At 35.5% G+C, this 22,162-nt stretch overlaps 1 protein-coding gene across 4 annotated transcripts in view; it reads right to left on the reverse strand.

Moving 5' to 3' along the window:
- OPA1 (OPA1 mitochondrial dynamin like GTPase) overlaps positions 1-22,162 on the reverse strand; it is an 83,444-nt gene that overhangs the window by 33,646 nt on the left and 27,636 nt on the right. For all 4 annotated transcript variants that reach the window (XM_074365817.1, XM_074365819.1, XM_010959268.3 and 1 more), the window contains 15 exons: positions 21,200-21,304; positions 19,474-19,560; positions 18,732-18,845; positions 16,236-16,316; positions 16,032-16,106; positions 15,637-15,708; positions 15,453-15,552; positions 14,982-15,112; positions 12,290-12,362; positions 12,126-12,198; positions 11,101-11,216; positions 10,172-10,236; positions 9,320-9,396; positions 3,356-3,521; positions 1,121-1,273 (listed from right to left, as the gene is read on the reverse strand). In XM_074365817.1, the coding sequence (XP_074221918.1) occupies positions 1,121-1,273; positions 3,356-3,521; positions 9,320-9,396; positions 10,172-10,236; positions 11,101-11,216; positions 12,126-12,198; positions 12,290-12,362; positions 14,982-15,112; positions 15,453-15,552; positions 15,637-15,708; positions 16,032-16,106; positions 16,236-16,316; positions 18,732-18,845; positions 19,474-19,560; positions 21,200-21,304 (1,488 nt within the window). The remainder of the gene's footprint in view (positions 1-1,120; positions 1,274-3,355; positions 3,522-9,319; positions 9,397-10,171; positions 10,237-11,100; positions 11,217-12,125; positions 12,199-12,289; positions 12,363-14,981; positions 15,113-15,452; positions 15,553-15,636; positions 15,709-16,031; positions 16,107-16,235; positions 16,317-18,731; positions 18,846-19,473; positions 19,561-21,199; positions 21,305-22,162) is intronic.

Consider the following 22,162-nt stretch of genomic DNA (forward strand, 5'->3'; position numbering starts at 1 on the left):
TGTGTGTGTGTGTGTGTGTGTGTGTGTGTGTGTGTGTGTGTGTGTGTGTCTGTAGAATTTCATACTTAACTACATAAAATTATACCCTAGAACCTTGATACTCAGGAGCTAGGGATTCAGATCATGTCTACTGTTCCCTTTTGCCATTATGACCTGTGTTAGCATTTTCAAAAAAAAGAGAAGAGGAAAAAAAAAGCAATAACCATTATCTGACTGTGAACAGCAATGAAAAATGTAATGGAAGGAAGCTTAAAAGGTCTAGACAACCATAAGTAAATGTTAGTTATTTATTATAAGAAAATTGGTCTCCAAATGTTATAAATATCGAACAAATGAATGAAAATGGCACCATTCTCTCAGAAATCTTAAAGCATTTGACAAGAATGAATATTTCAAATATGAAGACAAACATTTCTTCAAAAAAATTATAATTACCATCAGCCTATAGTGAGATATGCATTTTCCTAGAAAACTACTCAATCTTATCTTTCAACAGGATCTCTCATAACTGCGCAGAGCAGGTGCTTAATAAGGTTTGATTATGGTGATGAGAACATTCTACGTAACAAAAGATTTATCAGGTAGTAGAGGTCAGGAGCCAGGTTTTGTAATTAGAGTGGGGCTCATATCCCAGCTTTGTCAATAACAGTAACAGAACTGCTTAAGAACTAAATAAAATAATGCTTACAAAATACATAGCAGAGTTTCTGGCACCTCATAAGCACTCAATATATGGTAGTTAGCATTACGATTTTAGAATTCTAACATTTTATGACTCAACTCCGCTGAAAACCAATTCATCTAATTCCCACTGTTACCAATGAGAAGCAGCTATCCATAGTTTAGGCCCATGTAAATTTGGTGGAAGTTTATAGAAAACTGTTTACTTTGAGGTCTGACTTTTTTTTTGAAATGATAGCCAAGAAAGAAATAGCAGAGGATGATTTTAGAAGGGCAGAGAAATGTCAAAGGGCCTATTACATTTCATAAATCTATTTCTTTCCTTCATTATTTTCAATTCAGAAGATAATTTAGCCATATAAAAAGTCTATAAAGGAATATCAATTTGAGAAATTATATAAAAATATGAGGCTGACACCCTAATATACAAACGACATACTAAGCTGTCCTCTGCAAAATCATTCCACTTGTGGCGTTTAATACTTTCTTCCTTAACAGCCTCTTTAAGTTTATCAAATATGTCATCATGCTCTTTTCCTTTTGGTTCTGTCATGAAGCGGGAAAATTCTTCTTGTAGGGTCTCCCAAGCAACCTAGAATTATTAAAAAGAAAAAAACTGTATTTATACTGCATACTTTTATTTAACGTGTAACAAGAAAAATAAGCACGTGAATGTAAGCCAAACAGATGTGACAGATCAGTTTATCAGAAGTGATAAATCAGTGTACCAGAAAACACATGTGATGTATAACTGAATCACTATGCTGTACACCAGAAATTAACACAACATTGTAAACTGACTATACTTCAATTAAAAAAAAAACACATATAAAATCATGTTTTTAAAAAAAAAGTAGCAAATATAAACTCTGGCCTAAAGGGCTCATATTGGTAGCTGGCGGGATAGATTTGGCCTCCTGACATGTTTTGCTACACATACACAGTGTCTTTAATTTTTAAAAATTAGTAACCAATATTTAAAACCTGAGAGACTTTATATAAAATCTGCGTTTCCAGCCTCTTCCGAACTATCTAGCAGCACTGGGCCCATGTTTTCCTGCACAGCACCACCCACTGGAGCCCAACAGGAGCTGCCCCTCCCGAGAAGGTCCGCACCCCATGGCGGCCGCCAGACTCAGGTCATCCAAACATCTGAGTTTGCCTGCTTCTGCCACACTGTAACAAGTTGCAAATTTCTTAATGATTTAATCTCTCACATCTCTGCCTTTATACAAATAGATGAAGTAATGTGTCAATACTTTTAAACATAGTTGAGTATTACTCAGCCTTGCATTACTGCTAACTCCCAACTATCTGATAGTGTCGAAAGCAATTAAGAACTAAACCTACTTAGGATTAAGTGGATTAGTTAATGCTGTGTTTTTTATTTGCCCCTTCTCATTTTAAACATTAAGAAATTATGGCATAAAGAAAGGTGACTGTCCAAGAACACAGGGAGGTATTAAAATTAGTTTCTTGACCCTCAGCAGGTTCACGTCTTTCTACCACACCTAGGGGAGGGAGAAAGCAGCAGGAGACAAAGTCACTTGCCATTTTTGCGATCACTTCCACTGCTCGAACCTTAGGATGTGAAAATATGATGCTATCATGGGACAGGGCCCAGAAAAATGTCAGGGCCAGTGGTGAGGAGTGCTGGTGACATGGTGGTGGCAGCTCTCTAATTACTTCAGGGGTAAATGTGTCAAGAACTGACCAGGGGTCAGCAACATGCAGCTTAGGTAGAACAGCTGTTAAGAGTTCTTAGAAAAAGAGGCTTGAGGGAATTGAGATCAGAGGTGAAGAAGCAAGGACGGGAGCAGAACAGGAAAGGGGTGAAAAACACCTGAATAATTAGACACTGACATTTTGTTTCTAAGGTAGGTATGAACAACAAAATTATTTTTAATGTGGATTCTTATTTTGTGAGCAACCTCACACAGAAGTACAGGACACACTGACTCTTATCCACAACAACCAGTCTTCAGAGTGATTTGAGAGGCAAGATCAACCTGGATGATGATGATCATCATCATAACAGCAGCTGACATTCACTGAGTGGTTACTATGGACCAGGTACTGTCAAAGTATTTTACATATGTTAACCCCTTGTAACAATCTGTGCCATAGGCAACAATTTTGTCCCTATTTTATAGATGAGGAAACAAGAAGCATATTAAGCAAATAGCCCAACGATAGCATACACTTATGAACAAGATACACGGGTAACAGAAATGCATTCTCTAAGGGACTTTCTTAAAATTCTTAGTCTAACCTGGTAGGGTCCTAACTAAGAAAATAATTATTTAAGTAAAATTGAGCCCTGCAGAAAAACCAACAAATGAATTGTTTCATCCATTAGCCATTCTCCTTATGGAATCTCTATCTGCAGAGGAAGTTCAAACAAATTTTGCTGGTTTTGTTAAAAGCTACCTTTGGAAGGACAACCAATACCCTCAGACCAATACCATATCAATTAGTAAATTTTGTTTTTTTAACAGTCGTAACTGGTAACAGCATTACGGTTAATCCCAGCACAGATATTAGGAAAAGAATAAAAGGAGCATAAGGACCAAAAAGAAAGATAGTGACTGCGATGGGAATAAAACCTAAAATTCACAGCTCCTACTCCCTTCAGATAATGCTTCTTACCCATTTAATTAAATTATATCCTAACCTCGACTGCTTTATTAGGAAGCTGCTTATCGGTCCACTGTTTAAGTTTGATATCCACTGTAGTATTAAAAGTCCCTGAATTCATGGTCTGTGCAGCTGGAAGATAGATGTTTTCAATCACATGAGTTGATACTCTTTCCCACAAAGACTGCTGAAGGATTTCCTCCCTGAAATTAAAAAAGAAAAGTTCCAAGAACACTACATTCAAATATAACATTGTTTTTATAAACAGCTTTATTGAAGCATCATTAACTCACAATAAATTGCACATACTTAAAATTTTGATGAAAGTACACACCTGTACATCACCACAATAAAGATAATGAACTTATGCATCATCCTCAAAAGTTGTAGCCATTGGATCTGTTTTTTGTCACTACAGATTAGCTAATGTTTTCTAGAATTCATACAACATGTACTCTTATTTCGTCTGATTTCTTTCACTCAAGGTAATTATTTTGAGATTCACCCATGCTACTGTGTATATTAATACTTCACTTCTTGTTTCGTGAGTAATAGTCCATTGCATGAATCTGTTTATTTATTCACCTGCTGATGGACATTTGGGTTGTTTATGGTTGTTGGCTATCATCAGTAAAGCTGCTATGAGCATTCATGTACAGGTCTTTGTGTGATACATGCTCTTAATCCTCTTAGGCAAATATCTAGGAGTGGAATGGCTGGATCATATGGTAATTATATATTTAACTTTTTAAGATACTGCCAAACTGTTTTCCAAATTGGCTGAACGATTTTATACTCCTACCACAGAGTATGAGAGTTCTAGATCTTCCACATCTTGCCAACATTTGGTATGATTAGCTGTGTTCATTTTAGTCATTCTAATAGGTTTATAGTGGTATCTCGTTATGGTTTTAATTTGCATTTCCCTAATGACAAATAATTCCAAGCAAATTTTCATGTGCTATTTACCTAATATTAATACACACTTTATACACGTTGACTGTGAAGTGGAGTCCAAGACTGTAAACTTCTTGGTACGATTTTAATAATTTATCAGACCACAGCACAAAGCACAGAGATGCTAACAGATATTGCTAGGTAAAACTGTGCAACACTGCATGATAATATAAAAGATGCAAAATCAAGTTGAAAATACTACCTTAGAGGACATCTTACAAGAATACAGTTCTCTAAATAGAAAAAAGACAACTATTTCAATCAAGAAAAAAAGAAATCTCAAGAAAATATTTATTTGGCTTCTCCCAAACTAATCTCTACTGCAACGTAATACTACAACACACAAAAACACCCTGTTTATCAAGTGATCAGTCTTAAGAGTAACCTCCACCTTTTGGGATGTAGCCACAAAGCTCAGGGTAGCAGAAACACCTCTTCTATCCAAAAGCCAAACTGCACTTTCCTTGGGTGAGAGGAGTCAACATTCCCTCATAGATAAGATTGCTTGTACTCACCCAACGTTTTGTGTAAAATTAAGTCTACTGAGTCAATGAGCTTAGCTGCTGGCTTTCCCTTGCTAATTTTCAGTGTCTTTTTCCCTGACAACCAGGAAGTGGAAGAGTATGGGAGGGAGGACAAAACAGGTGAAGATACAGAGGTACAAACATCCAATTATAAAATAAGTCATGGTGATGTAATACCAACATGAATAATATGGCCAATAATATTGTAATAATTTTGTATCAGGACAGATGGTATCTAGACATCTTGCCATGATTGTTCCATAATACATGCACATGTCAAATCACTATGTAGTATACTGAAACTAACATAATACTGTATGTCAACTATGTTTCAATAAGAACAAATGGAAGGAAGAAAGGAAGGAAGGAAGGAAGGGAGGGAGGGAGGGAGGAAAGGAGAGAAGGAAGAAAGGAAGGAAGAAAGAGTATGAGAATAGGACACACCACTGAGGACAAGAAGGATCAAGTCAATGGTATTAATGACAGATAATGGGATAATTTTAAGAACAAGATGGAAGGAAAGAAGCTTATCAGGGCCATCCGTTCAGATACAATTTTCAAAAAGATGAACAAAAGATCAGGATCCAGCCTCTGACCACTATGGCCTTTTGCTGCTCCTGCCTCAGAACACACATGGTCTGTTACCTCTTCCTAGGAGTCCGTGGGACAGGAATCCACAATTCAGACTCCCCTTCAAGGAGATCATAACAAAACCCCAGACCACCAAATCCTGACAAGCCTTAAGTAACTTTCTCAAAGGAGGCTGCAGCTTCCCAATCCACCACAGGCAGCTGCTGTCACCTATCCTTACCCGGGCTCACTCACCCTTTCATCACCAAGCTGCTGTCCTCTGTCCAGGCTCCCCTGCTTCCCTCCATCACAATAACTTTTCTTGTGCCCTCAGTATGTTATGAAACCCTGTTCCATAACAAACAACGATTTTACACTCTCACTCTTTCTCCGCTCCTTGCATCTTTAATCCTCTCCTGACTCTCCCTTACAGGCAGTCACTGTCCTTGAATCCTGATGCCTGAAAGCAAGAATTAGTTGAACGTGCTTCAGAGTTAGGAAGTGGAAGCTATGTTCTCCTCACCCGACAATCTCTCTTCCAGACCATTTGTCCTCAACTTACAGCAGCCGATTTCCCCAGTATGTGTTCTACGTGATTGTGGACTTCTTCCCTATCCTAACCTAAGTTTTGCCATCATCCAGGGATAAATTCCACTAATACACAAAATACAATTGCCATTATAGTTCTATTTATTACCTTCTTTTTCTCCCAAACCTTACCTACCTCCTTTTTAATTAAATTTTTTCAAAACGGAATTTTTTCTTTTAAAGTGGAAAACTTACTCCATGTAACAATTTCAACCAACACAGAAAAAGTAAAAAATCCTCCATAATTTCTCTTTCACTAGATGACATCAAGTCACAGCTTAATTTATCATTAGAAAGTTAATGCCTACATTACTATTTGTGTGTATTTACACAGGTGGATAATTACACATACTGTTTAATAAATACAATAAAAAAGTATATTGTTCATAGTTTTCCATGTCAACAACCTATTATTTTTCAATGGGTCCGCAGTAATACACTCCATGGATAAATCAACTATTATATAATTCCAAATAGAAACATAAGTGTTAATTTTTTTAACACTTAAAAACAAAACCATGGTGAAGATTCTTATGCGTTCATCTTTTGTCAAAAATATCTTCATTTCCATAGAGTTCTAGCAGCATAATTACTGGATACAGATGTACTCAGTGCTTAACTAACTCCTCTTCTACATTACCTGCCAATCACTAAATCCTGTCAATTCTATCCTCTAGGTAACCTCTCAAATATCTCAAAACTGTCTCCCCTTCTCCATCTGCACAACCACAGTTCAAGTTCAAACCACCATTGCTTCTCATCTTGATTATTTCAACAGCCAGCTGTCTCCTTGCTCAGTTTTCCCTGCCTGTATTCCACTTTCCTTACTACAAAGATCCTTCTGAAATGCAAATGTGACTTAAAACTCTTCATTGACCCTTACTGCTCATGGGATAAATCCCAAGCTTCTGAACATGACTTGTAAAGCCCTTAATCATCTATTCCTGGTTTATATCCACTATTTCATCCCCTCCTCTTGCCTCCTTCTATGCTGAAGCCATAGGTAACTATTCAGTTACCTATGCCACCTTTCTTGGTCTCTGCAATATTCTGGTCACTGCCTTTTACCCAGCACCTATTCACTCTTTAAATCTCAGATTATGATATAAGAAATCTGAGGGCACTTAACTGTGCATTCCTATTTTCCTTTCATTCTTCTAACTTCAACAAAATAAACTTAATACTTTATCAAAAATTGTATGCATAGCACAATATTATTTTTTTAAAGTGTATTTCTACAAGTCCAGCCAGCTATCCTTCTAAATGACATGGAAAAAAAGATCTGACTATAATGGTGGTCACATAGTGTTAATGATGTATCATTATCTCCTGCTTAGTGTCCACAATCAACTCCTAATGAGCAAGTGTATTGTGTGAAAATGTTGAGCCTATTTCTCACTATAATGAAGCATATGTCAAATCTAAACCTCCCATAACCTTCTAAAAATATAACTGAAGTATTGTAGAATGACAAAATGCCTGTAACACTGTTTTCATATCACCAACTACAGATCAAACAGTCCTGTCACTTAAATAATTATAAACATCTTAGGCATGCATCCTAAAATGTCACATAAGGCATTATGCAGCAAAAAGATACTACATAAGACATCAACTATGTCATAAAAATAAAACATTTTGGATACAATGCAGTTGAAATCAATGTGGCTCAAACAGCTAAAATTAGGACCTGCTATTTTGATCTATGTATTAAGTGATAGAGTCTGGGAGGAAAAAAAAAAGTGGGGCTTTGGGGGGCGGGTAGGAAAGTGATGAAAAGATCCAGCAGCTTAAAGAATAAATCTCTGGCAGCCAGACATCCTAGTTCTCTTCCCTTGCCTTTTCAATAGCCAATCTGGTAACATAGGTTTCTTAACCCCTCACAGTTCCCTTCAGTCATCCATGTGTTAGGTAAATTAAATTTATCTTTAAGGCTCACTTGAGTGTATGCATACTTTGACTTCAGACTTGCTCTGTCCAAAGAAAACTAACCATTTCCACCTGATAATGCCAAATTCTCCCATAAAGAGCATTATTGTTACAGTTTACAAATCACTTTTTCTGTACATTATCCTTATACAACCTAGTAAGTAGTATTACATTCATTCTGTGTGTGTGTGTGTGTACATATACATACACACACACAACATATATATACATCTCTTGCAGACTTCAAATGCTGGTTGATTTTCAGAAAACCACAGAACTAGCTTAAAATACAAATAATAACAAAGATAACAAGTTGCTTTGTGTATGTGTATATATGATTAGTCAATCAACAAATACAGGTAAGACCAGAATTCCTTTTGGATAAGGAGAAGAGATTAAAACAGGAAAATTTTAACCACTTGAAGAGAGAAAAGGGTTCACCACTGAGGAAAAGTTAAGGAAACTAGTGACACTCAACAGAAATCTAAGGACTGGACACTACTGTCTCCAGTCAATTTTGATAACCTTCAACTGAGCAAACAGAAGAGTTACAGAAAATATTTATAGTGAATGGTAATAAGGATAGTTCTGCTTTAAGAAAAATAAATTCTTAAAATATTACATATTTCATTAGACATTTTATGTACAAGGAATTTGATAATTAAAATATGATTATAAAACTTTCAGTGCTATTTATATATAGCATGCTTGAGGTACATGGAACCTATTTTGGTTACTGTGCTATTCCAACAAATTAAGGAATGCCAATATTTACATAAAACAGGTGGAAGGTGATAGCTTGCCTTAAAAGCAATTTTTGCATGAGTATTTTTCAAAAGGATGCATTTACTTGCTATTTAAAAAAAATCTTAAATAGAATTCAATTTCAAATGTAATCTGTACAAAACATATCAGGCAGATCTTACCAAAAGCACCAGTGTTCTTATGCAGATATGAGAATTTGAAAACAATACGGTCTTCTCTTTAACAAATCAATTTTCACTGTAGATTTGTTCTCTATGTGTAATTCAACTAGAGCAACCACTTTTGACAGACTGATATTTATCTAAATCACAATTTGATAAAACTTTTACCTAAATGATTTTACAGAAATAAAAATTATGTATTTATTAAGTATAAAGTAAAGAAAAGCCTAAGACAAATCAAGACTTAAAAAGAGCATGGAGAATGCTATCTTTCAGAATGTCTCTTCTCAGAGATATTTAATAAGTGCAAAATTTATTACAGTTAAAATATTTGATTGGTTACTGATTAGATTTTACAGGAAGACATACTTCTCTGCTCTTGCCTGTTTACTAAGTGTTTGGGGGGATAAGTGAAGGCTACAATAAATCACTGCTTTATTGATCTAAATTTTAGTATTCCATTATAATTTATATAGTAAAGTCTTTGAGAAAAGGTCAAATACTCACCAATGTTTTGGTGTAACCTGGCTCAGACTGATAACTTCATCGAGGATTTCATTTTTAGCTTTTTCAAATAGTTCATTCTAGGCAATACAGATACATGTAAGATTCTCATAAGTTAGTCAATTTGCCGCGCCATGTTTTTCAGACATTAACTAAAAGGAAGGCCTCTGACAGGATTCTGGCTGGGCTTAGGTTTGAAGCATGCATGACCAGCAAGTAACGCTCCTCTCTTCCAGTCTCTTTTTTAGGAATGTCAATATTCAGGTTAAGACAAAGAAACTGACACAAACATCTATCTTATTCAGCTAATTCTGAATACAGTTTTTCACGTAACATTTGTTCAGTTAAGTTTTTCACATGACAAATGTTATGTGATAAAGTTATCAATACATATTAATTTACTGTATTAGTAATAGTAAGTTGATGTTGTGTTTTACAATTGATGGCATTTTAAGATCAAGGAAAACCAATACATAAGTCCCACTAACAGAGTATATTTCTCCATAGGAAACAGAGAGAAGGTAAAAAAGATGTTGCACAATTTTTAAAAGTTTACATTAAATATGTTAATGTGATAAAACTCTTAAAGAATATTCTTCACCTTCTCAGAGAACATTTTTAAACACTTGTTTTGACAGCCTATGATTCCTAATTCTTTTATTATTATGTAACAAATAATTTAAATTATTGTAGAAGTGACAACTGCTCCTGGAAATGCAACCTTGCTGTCCTGAATCAGTAATCGTGGTCAAAACCAAAACAATTTCGATTACCAGATTTTGCTTTACATAAATTTTGTTACAGCACAATATTAAACTAGGTATATACAAAATACACAAGGTACACAAAGATTACCCGGTCAAGTTCTCGCAGGCGAGGATAGTTATTCTTCCACTCCGTTTCAAGGTTAAAACGTGTTGCTGAGGAAGAAGGAAAGATGCTCAAGTTTGGGGATTCTCTTCCATTCCAGATGCAGTAGTTAAAGACTACCTCACAAATCTTCTGTATTGACTCAATTTCTGAGTGTGACCCTGTAAGTTCCTGAGTACCCTGGGCTCTTAATATCTGAATCGCATTACTGCAACAGTTTTCCAGACTAATCTCCTTGACTTTAGTCTCTCCATTTTCAAGCCACAAAGCACATAGCTGAAGCAATTTGGACAGTTGCTAAGAACGTGGACTCTGAAGTCACATCACCAAGATTCAAATCCTGGGTCTATTATCTATTACTGTTTGATGCTGGGTATGTTACTTAGGTAAGTTATTCTGTGCCTCAGTTTGTTCTTCTGTAAAATGGGAATTATATTTACAAGGTTGGTGAGGGACTCAATGGGATAAAAGGGTAGAATTTCCTGATGAGAAAAGGGAAGGAAGGTATACTCTCATCAAATGAAACTATGGAAGCAAGCAAAGCCTTGGGACAGGAAAGTGTGGGATTCAGGAACTAGTACAATGGAGCTGAAGCACATTAGCTGCTCTGCTTCCCAACACATTTCCTCTCTTCCCTCTCAAAAGGGGGACCCTGAGTTCTCCATAGTTTACTAGGCTCTTTCTCCTAAACTCTACTGCAAACTTCGTAATGTGCTCCTAGCAATGTCTCTTCTGAAAGGGAAAATCCTGCTCCTGTACAACTGAAAATCATATTTTTCCATTTCCCACATACTGTCTTACTGTAAATAAACTAAAAAGCAACTGTTAAAGAGAGTAAAGAATCTGATGGATGCCTAAGATTATCAGCTAATAAAATATCTAAATTTGACAGCTTACTTTAAAACCCAACTTACCCTTGAAACTATCAGCCTGTTGTTCAACTGACTCTCGTACCATTTTCCAAAAGCAGTCTGACACAGCAAGGCTTAAATTTCTTGTAGTCACCTGGTGTGCCTTTAGCATGCTTGTTCTATAAAAAATAGCCAGAGCAAAAGTATATTGAAGTGGTAGAAAGCACAATACTAACATCAGGTTTGAGAATGTGCTTGTTATAATGAGAACAGCCCTACTTAATCACGTTATACTAGGGATGGCCAATAAACCTTCTGTGATGAAGAAAGTATTCTGTATCTGTGCTGTCCAATATGGTAGCCACTAGCCACATGGGGATATTGAGCCCTTGAAATGTGTGGCTAGTGTAACTGAGGAGCTGGTTTTAATTTTATTTAATGTTAACTAATTTAAAGTTAAACAACCACACAAGGCTAGTGACCACTGTATCGGACAGCACAGTTCTACACACTTGCCAGCTCCCACCCCAACAGACAATACTCAAGACTGTGTAAGAGGACTACCCTGATTTACTATACTAACACAGAGGCAAACACACTTTTCCAGTTCAAAAGACTCTCTACATGTCATAACGTTTTAAAATTCAGTTGCCCTTTAGCCTTTCCTTTTTGCTTTTCTGTCAGTATCTCATTTCCTGTTATTTTCTGTCAATACCTATTTAAGAACATCCCTTTGACATCCCCAACTCCAACTTCCCCCAATACTGTAAAAGAAATATATATGTGTATTTAAAAATATAAGCGATTAAAAAAATCACTTTATAGTGACCTTTGGGGGGGGGGCCTCTGTGCTGTCTTTCAGTGCCCACATGCTAAGGGCCAGCCTATCCTGTCAGCACGTTTTGTACTGTGACAAACTGCTCCCAATTCAGCAGCTTAAGGACTTGCTTATTAGATACAGATCACTATTTGGGAGAAATTATGGAAATTCATGTTAAGCTAACAGCTATAAAACAAACTTTTAAATGAAAACAGTTTAAGCTACTCACTCACCATAAATTCTTTAAATATCGAAACAAAATACCTACTTTAGGAGTTTTGAATTCTGAAAAAATTCTTCTTCATAGTCTCTTATAGCTTCAATGCTTTCAGAGCTGTTTCCTAGGGACAGATGATGGTAAAGTTCTCCTAAGAAAATTAATCTTTACTATTTAAAAATAACAAAAAACTATAATAATCCATCTTTGCATACCTTTTCCTGTTACAACAGCAAAATAACCTAGAGCTTTCATTGGGAAGAGTTTTCCTTCAATTATCTGCTGAATCTATTTTTAAAAGTGGGAAAAATAAATGTGAGATGTAGGTTTACATAATTTTTAAAGCATAATATACTATTTAGAAAGCAAATTTAATGGTGCTGAACATGTATATGTTTAGTTAAAGATATAAGGATGTACAAAAGTATTGAAATGTATTTCAATTGCTATTTGAGGAAAGAATTAAATACATTTAATTTTCTTATATTAAAAATGTCATATGAAAACATAAGTACCAAAATTAGAACTTGGAATGATATACAGTGTCAGGCCTTAGTTTGAACTTCTGCTCTGCTACTTACTAGGTATGTGGCCTTAAGTAAGTTACTTAACTTTTTCAAAATGGTAGTTGAAAAGATGATAAGATAATATGAGACTTAACATAGTGCCACAAGCACTCAATAAATGGTCCTTGTTATTCTTTCCCCATACTCTTCTCCAAATATCTAAATTCTAACAAAGTTGGATGTTTTAAACTCTCTCTTTAAAAAAAAAAAAAGGATCTATTGGTTCTCAACTCTTTTAGGGTTAAAAATCCTTTTCTAACTGTAATAAAAACTGCAGACTCTGTCTCCATAAAATTGCCCATGTGCACAGAGATCATTTACACACAATATAAAAGAGTTCCTACCCCCCAAAGTCCACTCAGATCAATACTGAGGTAAGAATCCCTTCTCTGAGATAAGATACATCCCTAAGCTACTGCTGAATCTTTGGTATAAAAAAAGACTGATATAAGCTTCAACTGTATTCAAAGGAAATTCAAACTTACTATCCCAGAGAAGAGGAGAAAAAAAAAAAATGAAAGGAATGACAAGAGATGAGGAGGCACAGAAACGTGCTTCTCCCTCACCTCTCCCCTTCTCTGTATCAGGACCAATGCTGCAATGGCAGGTCTTACCCTTAAAAATCAGGCAAAGCTAAGGTCACAAGGCTGTGCAGAAAAAAGCTGACATAGCAGACCTGAGACTGCTGTCCTCAGAAAGGCCTGCTTGTCCTCGGCTGGCAACTGGGAACATAACTGGTAAACAATTCCCTACATTGATATAGAACTTTCCCTAAATAACAGTGGCTCATTGTGCAATAAGTGTGGTTTATGTTGAACATCTGCTTTCCTCTGGGCGTCTGGAATTTTGGTACTTGAGGGTGCCCACGTGACCAGCCCCCAAGGAAAACCTTAGGTGCCGAGTCTCTAACGGGTAACTTGTTGCTGGAGGGATTAAACATTTCCTGCGTGGCTCTACTGGGAAAGGACTCTTGGAAACTTGGGCCTGGTTTCCTTCAGATATCATCTCTTGCGCCTTTTTCTTTTGTGATTTTGTTTTGTATCCTATCATTGTAATCAAACCTTAGGTGCACGTGTAACTATGTGCTGAGTCCTGTGAGTCCTATGAGTCCTTCGAGAGAATCAGTAAACCAAGGGGTAGTCTGTCTTGGAAACCAGTTACTACAGAGGCATAGTCCCACAAAGCTTCAGATGGGAAAAAGAGAAATTCTAAGCAGTAGCACAAGGGATGGGCACTTACACATCTGAAGTTGTTATTCTATGGGGGACAAAGATATCATAATAACAAGAGATGACAGCAACATTTACATAACACTGTTGTGCCAAGCACTGTTTCAACCACTTTACAACAAATATTAAGCTCAATAAACCTCCATAACCTATGAAGCACTACCATTCATATCTTCATTTCCAACAGATGAAGCCTAAAGCACTGAAAAAGTTAAATAACTTACTCAAAGTTACACAGCTAGCAAAGAGTAGAGCAGAATGGAAGCCAAGCAATCTGGCTATAGACTGCGCACTCTGGCCCACTACCCTATGCCTTTACAATTAAGTAGAGAGCATGCCCTAAGACAAGACTTCCACTCTAATAAAACTAACAATACAATGTTACCTTGAAATAGAACTCTTTCCTTGTTAAGGGAAGAGGAGAGAAAAGGACACTGAACACCATGTATAGAAGTCAGAGAATCTCACAAATGAAAATGACCCTAGAGATCAACTAGACTAATAGGTTGGGTTCTGCATCGCCTGGATGCAGAAAAGTAACACGATTTGCCCAAGGACATGTAGCCAGTTGCTAGTAGAGCATGGATAAGAATGCCGAGCCCTGATACCCACCCCAATGCCTCTCTATTATGAAAATCTGCTACACAGTCTTTGATCAGTTAGGAAAGGTAATGTTTCTCTAAAAAAACAATGAATAATTTAAAAATTTTAAGAATAAAATAAGATCCAAAAGGAATCTAAACTGTCACTAGTTTTATACTAATTTACAAACATCAACTTAAGCTTTTTAAACTAAAACAGAAAATACTGCAAATGAGGTTAATGACTCAGCATATAAAATTCCTTAGAGTAAGCAACATTGGCAGTTTTAAGTATTTGAAGCAAACTAATTATAATTGTGGAATTTCATTTATACTTCAAAATTGCACTTAAGTAATTTACTATAACTTTATAATACTTTGCTTTTAATGAGAACCAAGAAAAAAAATCCCATACAATTTGTGTATCGTAAGTTTTTTTTAAAAAAACAAACCGACCAGCCCAACCAGTCCCTGTCATAGCTGGAGCTTGTGCAAAGAACCCATCCTGCACAATAAAGAACTTGCTCTCACCCTGCTTGGACTAGTCACATTCTTCTCTGCCAGGTCTACTTTGGTCAAAACAAATATCGTCCTTCTTCCATGAGGGTCCATTTGACTGACCAAGTCAGTAACAATGCTGCGTTCAGCATCCACAGACCCATCTGAATAAAAAAAAAAGAAAAATGACACTGTAGTAGTTACAAAATGGGTTTTAAAAAGTCAACAAGCTATAACCTTGTTATAGTAAGAAAATTTTTAATATTTTACTTTAGTTATGAAAAGAAATTCTAGCCAATAAAAATTCCTATGATGCCTACACAGTGAAATGTATCGCTATATTACCAACTTTAATTCTAGTCACTAATAAAATGAAGAAGTAAGAGGACAGGACAAAACATATTTATTTTCTATGTTTATGTAACATGCATATTTAAAGCAAAGCTTGGATTGCTAAATAAGGAAGAACATGAGTGATATTAAAAATCTTTCGATAAAATTTACCTTGAATACATAATATGATGGCATTAGGATTCTGCATATAAGCTTTGCTGATACTGAAAATAGTTTCCTTTGTGTCAGGAGCCATGCCTGATGTCACAGTCTTGAAGAAAAAAGGTTTTAAATGTCATTATAAATGCCTTCCACAATAGGAATAAGATAAAACACACGTTGTGTATATACTTACATTAATCACACCTGGTAAGTCAACAAGCACCATTCTCTGTAGTCCAGGGCCTTTTACATTTAAGGATATGGTCTATTCAGAGGGTAAAAAAACCCAAAAAAACAAAAAAATATTTTGGGAGGAAGCTTGTTAAGAATTTTTTGGTGACACAAATTCTGAAACTTCTATACCTCATCCATTCAGATATGCGACTCAGAAAAGTTAAAGTATTTCTGATCTTAAGAGTAATTATCCTAGAAAATTACCCACAAAATACGTTATTTGGAATAAAAAAAGAACAACTAATGTAGCTTCTTGGAATAGCTGCAGTCTAAACATCAATAGCAATGTCATTATTTCAAATGATAAACCTTGGCTTTCCATAAAACATTGTTGAAATGAATAGTAACACTTACCTCAGAACTAACAGTACAGCCTTCTTTCACATTTTTCCTCATTCGGAGTTCAATTTCATGTCTTAATGCTGCAAGCTATCAATGGAAAACAACAAAATCCTAAGAAAATCTTCAGTTAGCAAATACTCCATTTAGTTGCCTTTTATGAGCTGACATAGGTTATAAAGTTACACATATATTAAGCTGCATATGAATTCTACTTACATCTTCCTCTTTGGTAAGATCAAACTCCCGAGAACTATCTTTAAACAAGGCCACGTGGTGAGGGCCTTCACTCAGAGTCACCTGAAATTAACAGAAAATTGAGAAGACTGTATTTACAACTCCTATGAATTCTCACTGCATTTACTTTGTCTAGACTGGACCACTGCATCACACAAATCCAGAGGTCCCTTTATATTACATGTCAGGAGCACTCCAGGGGCTGTCAACATGACAATGCAGAGACTACAGAATTCTGTATCCACACTGTCCAAACATCTGTCACATGCGTTATAATCTCCCAACAAGACTGCTGGCTACTTTACATTTTTCATGACCCAAAACGCTGCTGCCTCTCTCATTTCCCAGTCAACGTGACACACAGTATCAAGCACAAAATCATTAATCTCAAACTTGAAAAACTAAAAGAAAATCTTGCATTTCACTTCAAAGGTAAATTTAGGTAGGTAAAGGGCAATTCATTTATCCAACATCGATTTATTGAGGGCTAACTGTGGCAGACGTAGCAGGGGAAACGTGAAGAATTGATTGTTCCTGGTTTAGCCCTCGCCATATGCTGGGAGAAATATACACAGAGATAACACATCAGAGTAACAAAATGTAGGGTGCCACAGAAGACAGAGTACCGAGGGGAACTAAGGCAGCCTTCACCCAAGGAGGGATATTTGAGCAAGAAATTTTCTAACAACTTACATGGTCAGTGGTTTTATGCGAACTTCTAAGCTTCACATTCCTTAACTTTTCAATTGTAACTTTTCAAGCTTCTCTATAATGATTCAAATTCACTTTGAAAATACAGTTCTTTCTATTGAGATTACCTAAGCATACATAAGATAACAAACAAAAGCCAGCTGTTTGAAGGCATCAGAGGAGCAACCATGGTAACCTGGACTGAGTCCAAGACCCCAAAGGACATAGGGGGATATTCTTTTTTTCCTCTATTTTCCCTTGGGGCATTTGCTGATTTGTGGCACAGGGCAGCCTGAGAGAGAAGCTCAAAACTTGTAGCAGTCTCTTTGGGTTGAGGGACAAAAGCAGGTATCAGGATTATCAAGCAGCCACAATTTTAAGGTGCCAAGATCCCAGAGAAAAATGGATAGCAAAAATGAACTTCCAAAAACTGAGCCCTACATTCTACACACAATTTCCCTTTAAGGCATTTGCACATTAAGGAACAAAGCAGAAAGAAGCTGCTAAAGAGGTTAAGATGCTAAGTCAAGATTCTGGCATCTCACTCTTCAAGGAGAGTCTAGAAAATCTGGAGTTAGAGTCCTTTAAGAAATCCTGGTAAATACTAGAGGAGTAATGGCAAACTGGAAAGAGACCACCCTTGTCTTGTTTCAAGGAACTCTGTCCATGATACCTGCCTGCCGAAGTTGATTCCTTCCTAAAATATCCCATCAGCCACAGCCACTACAATAGGATGCTGGTAACAATGTAAAAGGTAGGTTTACACTATTTCTACAGTTGATTACAGAGCATCATATAAGATACAGTCGGTTCATTTTTTCCCCCCAAAATGGAAAAATTCCAAATGCCTATCGATAGTTAAATGGATCTATAAAGTATGTTACGTTCACAGAACACCAAGCGGTGAAAAAAGAAACTAGCTTTACACAACATGGTTCAACTCACAGCCAAACCCCAGACAATGCACTCTATGAATCACACTGCCTGTTGCAGTTATAAACAGACTTCATTTCTGGAAGATTTTAGCATCAGCTTCATTGTCTCACTTTCTACCACTATTCTGGCCTTCATTCTTGGTGATTTCAATTTTCCAATTCTCCAAGCACTCCTACACCACTCACCCATCAGCTGAACTAAAACACACACAAACACACACACACAGATCCCCCTTAGATTTATGTCCACAGACTTTAATGGGGTGTGTGTGTGTACCTATTTTTTAAAAGACGTCTTTCTTACCTTAGCCTTCAATACCTTCTCCCTTCTTTACTTAACAGCCAATAAATCTAGTTTCCTATTTCCACTTTCCTGAGGAAGTGGAAGCAATCAGAAGAAAACATCCAGTATTCTAGCTATTTGCCTCCACTGGCAAATTCAATGATTACGACTCCTCAGTTTCTATCTCTGGCCCAAATCTCTCTCCAAACTTGTATATCCCAACTGCTCCTTTGTTTGTTAACACTCCTCAGGCAAGTCCAAAACTCCTGATCTTTGTTCTTGCCTGAGGGATGCCTCCTACTGATTTCTGTACTAGGAATAATTCCAAATGCCATGTATCAGCTCTTTCTTTTGTCAAAATTCTTCATTGCAACACAGCAGACAAACTTTGTGAAAGTGATTACTTTCCTGAGAAACTTCATTTGGCCTATTCTTTTCTTTTTTTAGTTGAAGTATAGTTGACAAACAATACGTTAGTTTCAGATGTACAGAACAGTGATTTGACATGTAAACACGTTACAAAATGATCGCCAAGGTAAGCCTACTAACCCGAAGGGCCTATCTTCTCACCTTAACTGGAGAACGGGTCATCATTTCCCCAGATCCTCGCGGGAATATTCGTGCTTGAGCGATCATTTCCAATACACTAGTTTTTCCAGCACTCTGATCTCCAACCACGACAACCTTACCACAAAATAAATACCACAAATTCGTATTTTTACACTAACTTAAATTTAAATAGATTTGGAACACTGCTGAGAATTTTTAGTCTTTAAACATTATCCACAGTTAAATGATTTTAAAATATCAACCATGAAAAGAATGATGGTTGATACATGTATTAAAAATAAACAGCAAAATATAATTGGATCCACTATTAGTCAAATTTTTATTAAAAACTTATACTAATTTAAACCACTAGTTCTAAAAACAGATTAACATTAATGTTCCATAAATCTTTTCCATAGCTACTTTACTCTTTACAATGATATTTTCAACTCTATGAGGTTAATTTAATCCACCATTCAAGTATTTCAATAATATCATGGATATTAAGAATACATAATGCCAAATATCTTATAGCTTTCCTTCATTATGCATAAATATAAGTAAACCAATGGTCCAAAATAGTCAAACAACATTCAATGCTTAAGACATCACCACATGAATAATATTATGTAAAGAAAATTTTTTGTCTTTGTCTATGTGTGTATATATGTGTATGTACTCTGTGTGTATATATACGCATAACTTTTTTTAAAGTTTTTTTTTGCTAATGGGCAAGTCTACTGCATACCCATTTTTCACTTACCCTTGGCAGATGATCTTGTGTATTATAACTGGCATCATAATCAGACAGAACATCAAGAACTTCAGAATACATGTCAATCAAAGATTTCTATAAAATTCAAAAAATTAATATGATAAAACAGTGAGACAGTTTTAAGAAACTACAGATATCAAGAGAAAAAGCTGATAAATTAAAAATGTTTTTCCATAATTATTGTATTGCTTTTTTCTAGTTATGCAAATAAATACTCCTAGTAAATGTAAAACAGTACAGAATAAAATTCCACATCTTCTTATCCGATTTATTTTATTTAAAGGTACACTGAAAGTATATTAATTCAGGTTTTCCTAACCTTCTAATTAATTGGTAAAGGAGGACATTACTGTTTAATATTGAAGAGCTAATATTAACTGCTCAACAAAGGAAGACCATTAATCCCAAAAAGGCCCCAAAAGTGGTCAAGTGACCAACTGAAAGGAATGTTTGGTGTATGTGTCAGAGAGGGAGAGAAAGAGAGACAGAAGAAAGGGTAAAGCAGAGAAAGAATACCAAGATTACTGTTAAGTCAGTAAGAATGAGTAAGTGTGCACTGGTAATGTGACAGCATCAGGGGCAGACCTCCTGTGCTGTTCTCTCAGTAAAACCGGTATCAAACATGGTGCCTGGAAAATAACAAGCTTCAAGGATTTGAGGAATGAACGAACATATAAACAGACTGGAAAAATGGCTACTATCCAGCATTTAGTAATTAAAGGTAAGTGTTAATACTGAGGTAGGGAGAACAAAATGAAGGCCTACAGTTCCTTTCATTTCTAAACACCTAGAAATAATTAAAAGGAAAGCAACTGTTATCCTTTCACCGCATCAAAAATAAGCAAATAGCTTTTCAAATTTTCATTACCACTTCATTTTATGAGAGAAAATATAATTTCTCAGGTAAATCCTCAACATACATTAACACTTGGATATGACTTTTCTCAACTGCCGTGTGTTGACTTGTAAGTAAAGTCATGCTACTTGTTTGTTTTATGCAGTCATAATTTAGAGTCAAAACTACTAATACATGTTAGTTAAACTAGAACTATATATCTTAGGATCTTGGCTATGAAATGCATGTGCCATGATTTGGCTACACACAAATTCTGTTTACTTACATGATATTTAAGTTAAAAGAATTACTTCAATTTAATTTAGCACATACAAGTTGGTTTAGTGAGGAATAGTAAGATTTAATTTACTGATAATGGTAATTACCACTGTGCTGGTAACAACACTAGCATATTTTTTCAAAAAATTCTTTAAAATGACCAAGGAAACTTCCAGAAGAAACTGTTAACTCTTTTAAAACTAAAGAAAGTTACTGCTTCATTCAGTGGAAATACAGGTAAGGCAATGAAGATTAAGTCATATATAAATGTCTATCAGCTCACAATGCTGGCTCTTCAGCTACAGAAGTTAAGTAAGTCTAAAGATAAACCGAGTATTTAAGAAAAAATAAATTGATTCACAAGATAAGACTCTTAAAAGCATGAAGAATTTATGGGCATCATATAAACAAATGTTTGGAGATTATAATTTGAGAAATGTCTTATCATGAGAAGAGAACTCTCTAGCCCCCAAAAATATCAGATTAGAAAGAAAAGGATGATAGAACGCTTTGCAGTTCCTTAAAAACTGGTATTGATGAACACACAATGTGAAGTGGCAAAGTTCTGAGAACTGACAAATCAAGACCAATTTGAAATACCTTAAGCTTTCTATGATGGATGCCTTTGTCATCTTTCTGCAACACTAATTTTCTCAATTCTTTATTCTCCTTTTCTAATCGTTCCAAGATTCGCTGGTACTTTAACTGCAACAAAATAATACATGTAACTTAAGAAAAAGATAAGTTAAAAAAACACATTAATTTAATCTAAATTAAAATCTTTTAAAACCCTGAAGCTTTATCTCCTGACTACTTAAGTTACATCATTTAAAAGGCTTCTATGAAAAATGCTGAATAAATTATGCATATTATCTCAAATAATGAACTTCATTATTTTTTTATTATAATTGGCATTTTATTTGAAAAATTCTTTGCTGTTTATATTGAAGAAATTACTTAAAAATACTAAAAGCGTAAGGAGTTAAAGCAGCAAGTTCCTAAGTATACCCTTGAAGCAGTATTTTCTATTACATCAAAAGTTTTCAGTCTTCATTAAACGGACACCTGACAAAAAATTCAAATACTCTCCATTCCCCATATTATTTTATGCTTTAATTAAAATGATAAAAAATACAAACAGCTAACAGTACCTGATCATGCATTATGTGACAGGCCCTTTACTGAGTGTTTCCCCTGCATTAACTCCTGTAGGCTTTCATGTGAGGCAAAGGTTAACAGATTAGGAATCTGAGGTTAGGGAGGCTTGCTAATTTACCTAAGGACACAGAGTTTGGAATATAGGTCTGAGTTGAGGGCTCAAACTCTTTCAAGTTTTAGTAAGTTTCTTGGCCAGAGAATACATACTAATTTTTAAAATACTGATTTAAAAACAATTTAAAGTAGACGAATATGTTTAGACAAGCTTTTTTTGTCAAAGTAGATGCTTGGCTACACACTGTTTTCAAATACATGTGATCCTTTTCTAATTGTTCTTCTCTGTTTTTAAATTATTTCTCCTCTAAACATTAACAATGTTCAGAAAACTATTAAGAATTACTCTTT

The sequence above is a fragment of the Camelus bactrianus genome, chromosome 1, assembly GCF_048773025.1.
Source record: "Camelus bactrianus isolate YW-2024 breed Bactrian camel chromosome 1, ASM4877302v1, whole genome shotgun sequence".
In the NCBI taxonomy this organism is placed as follows: domain Eukaryota; kingdom Metazoa; phylum Chordata; class Mammalia; order Artiodactyla; family Camelidae; genus Camelus; species Camelus bactrianus.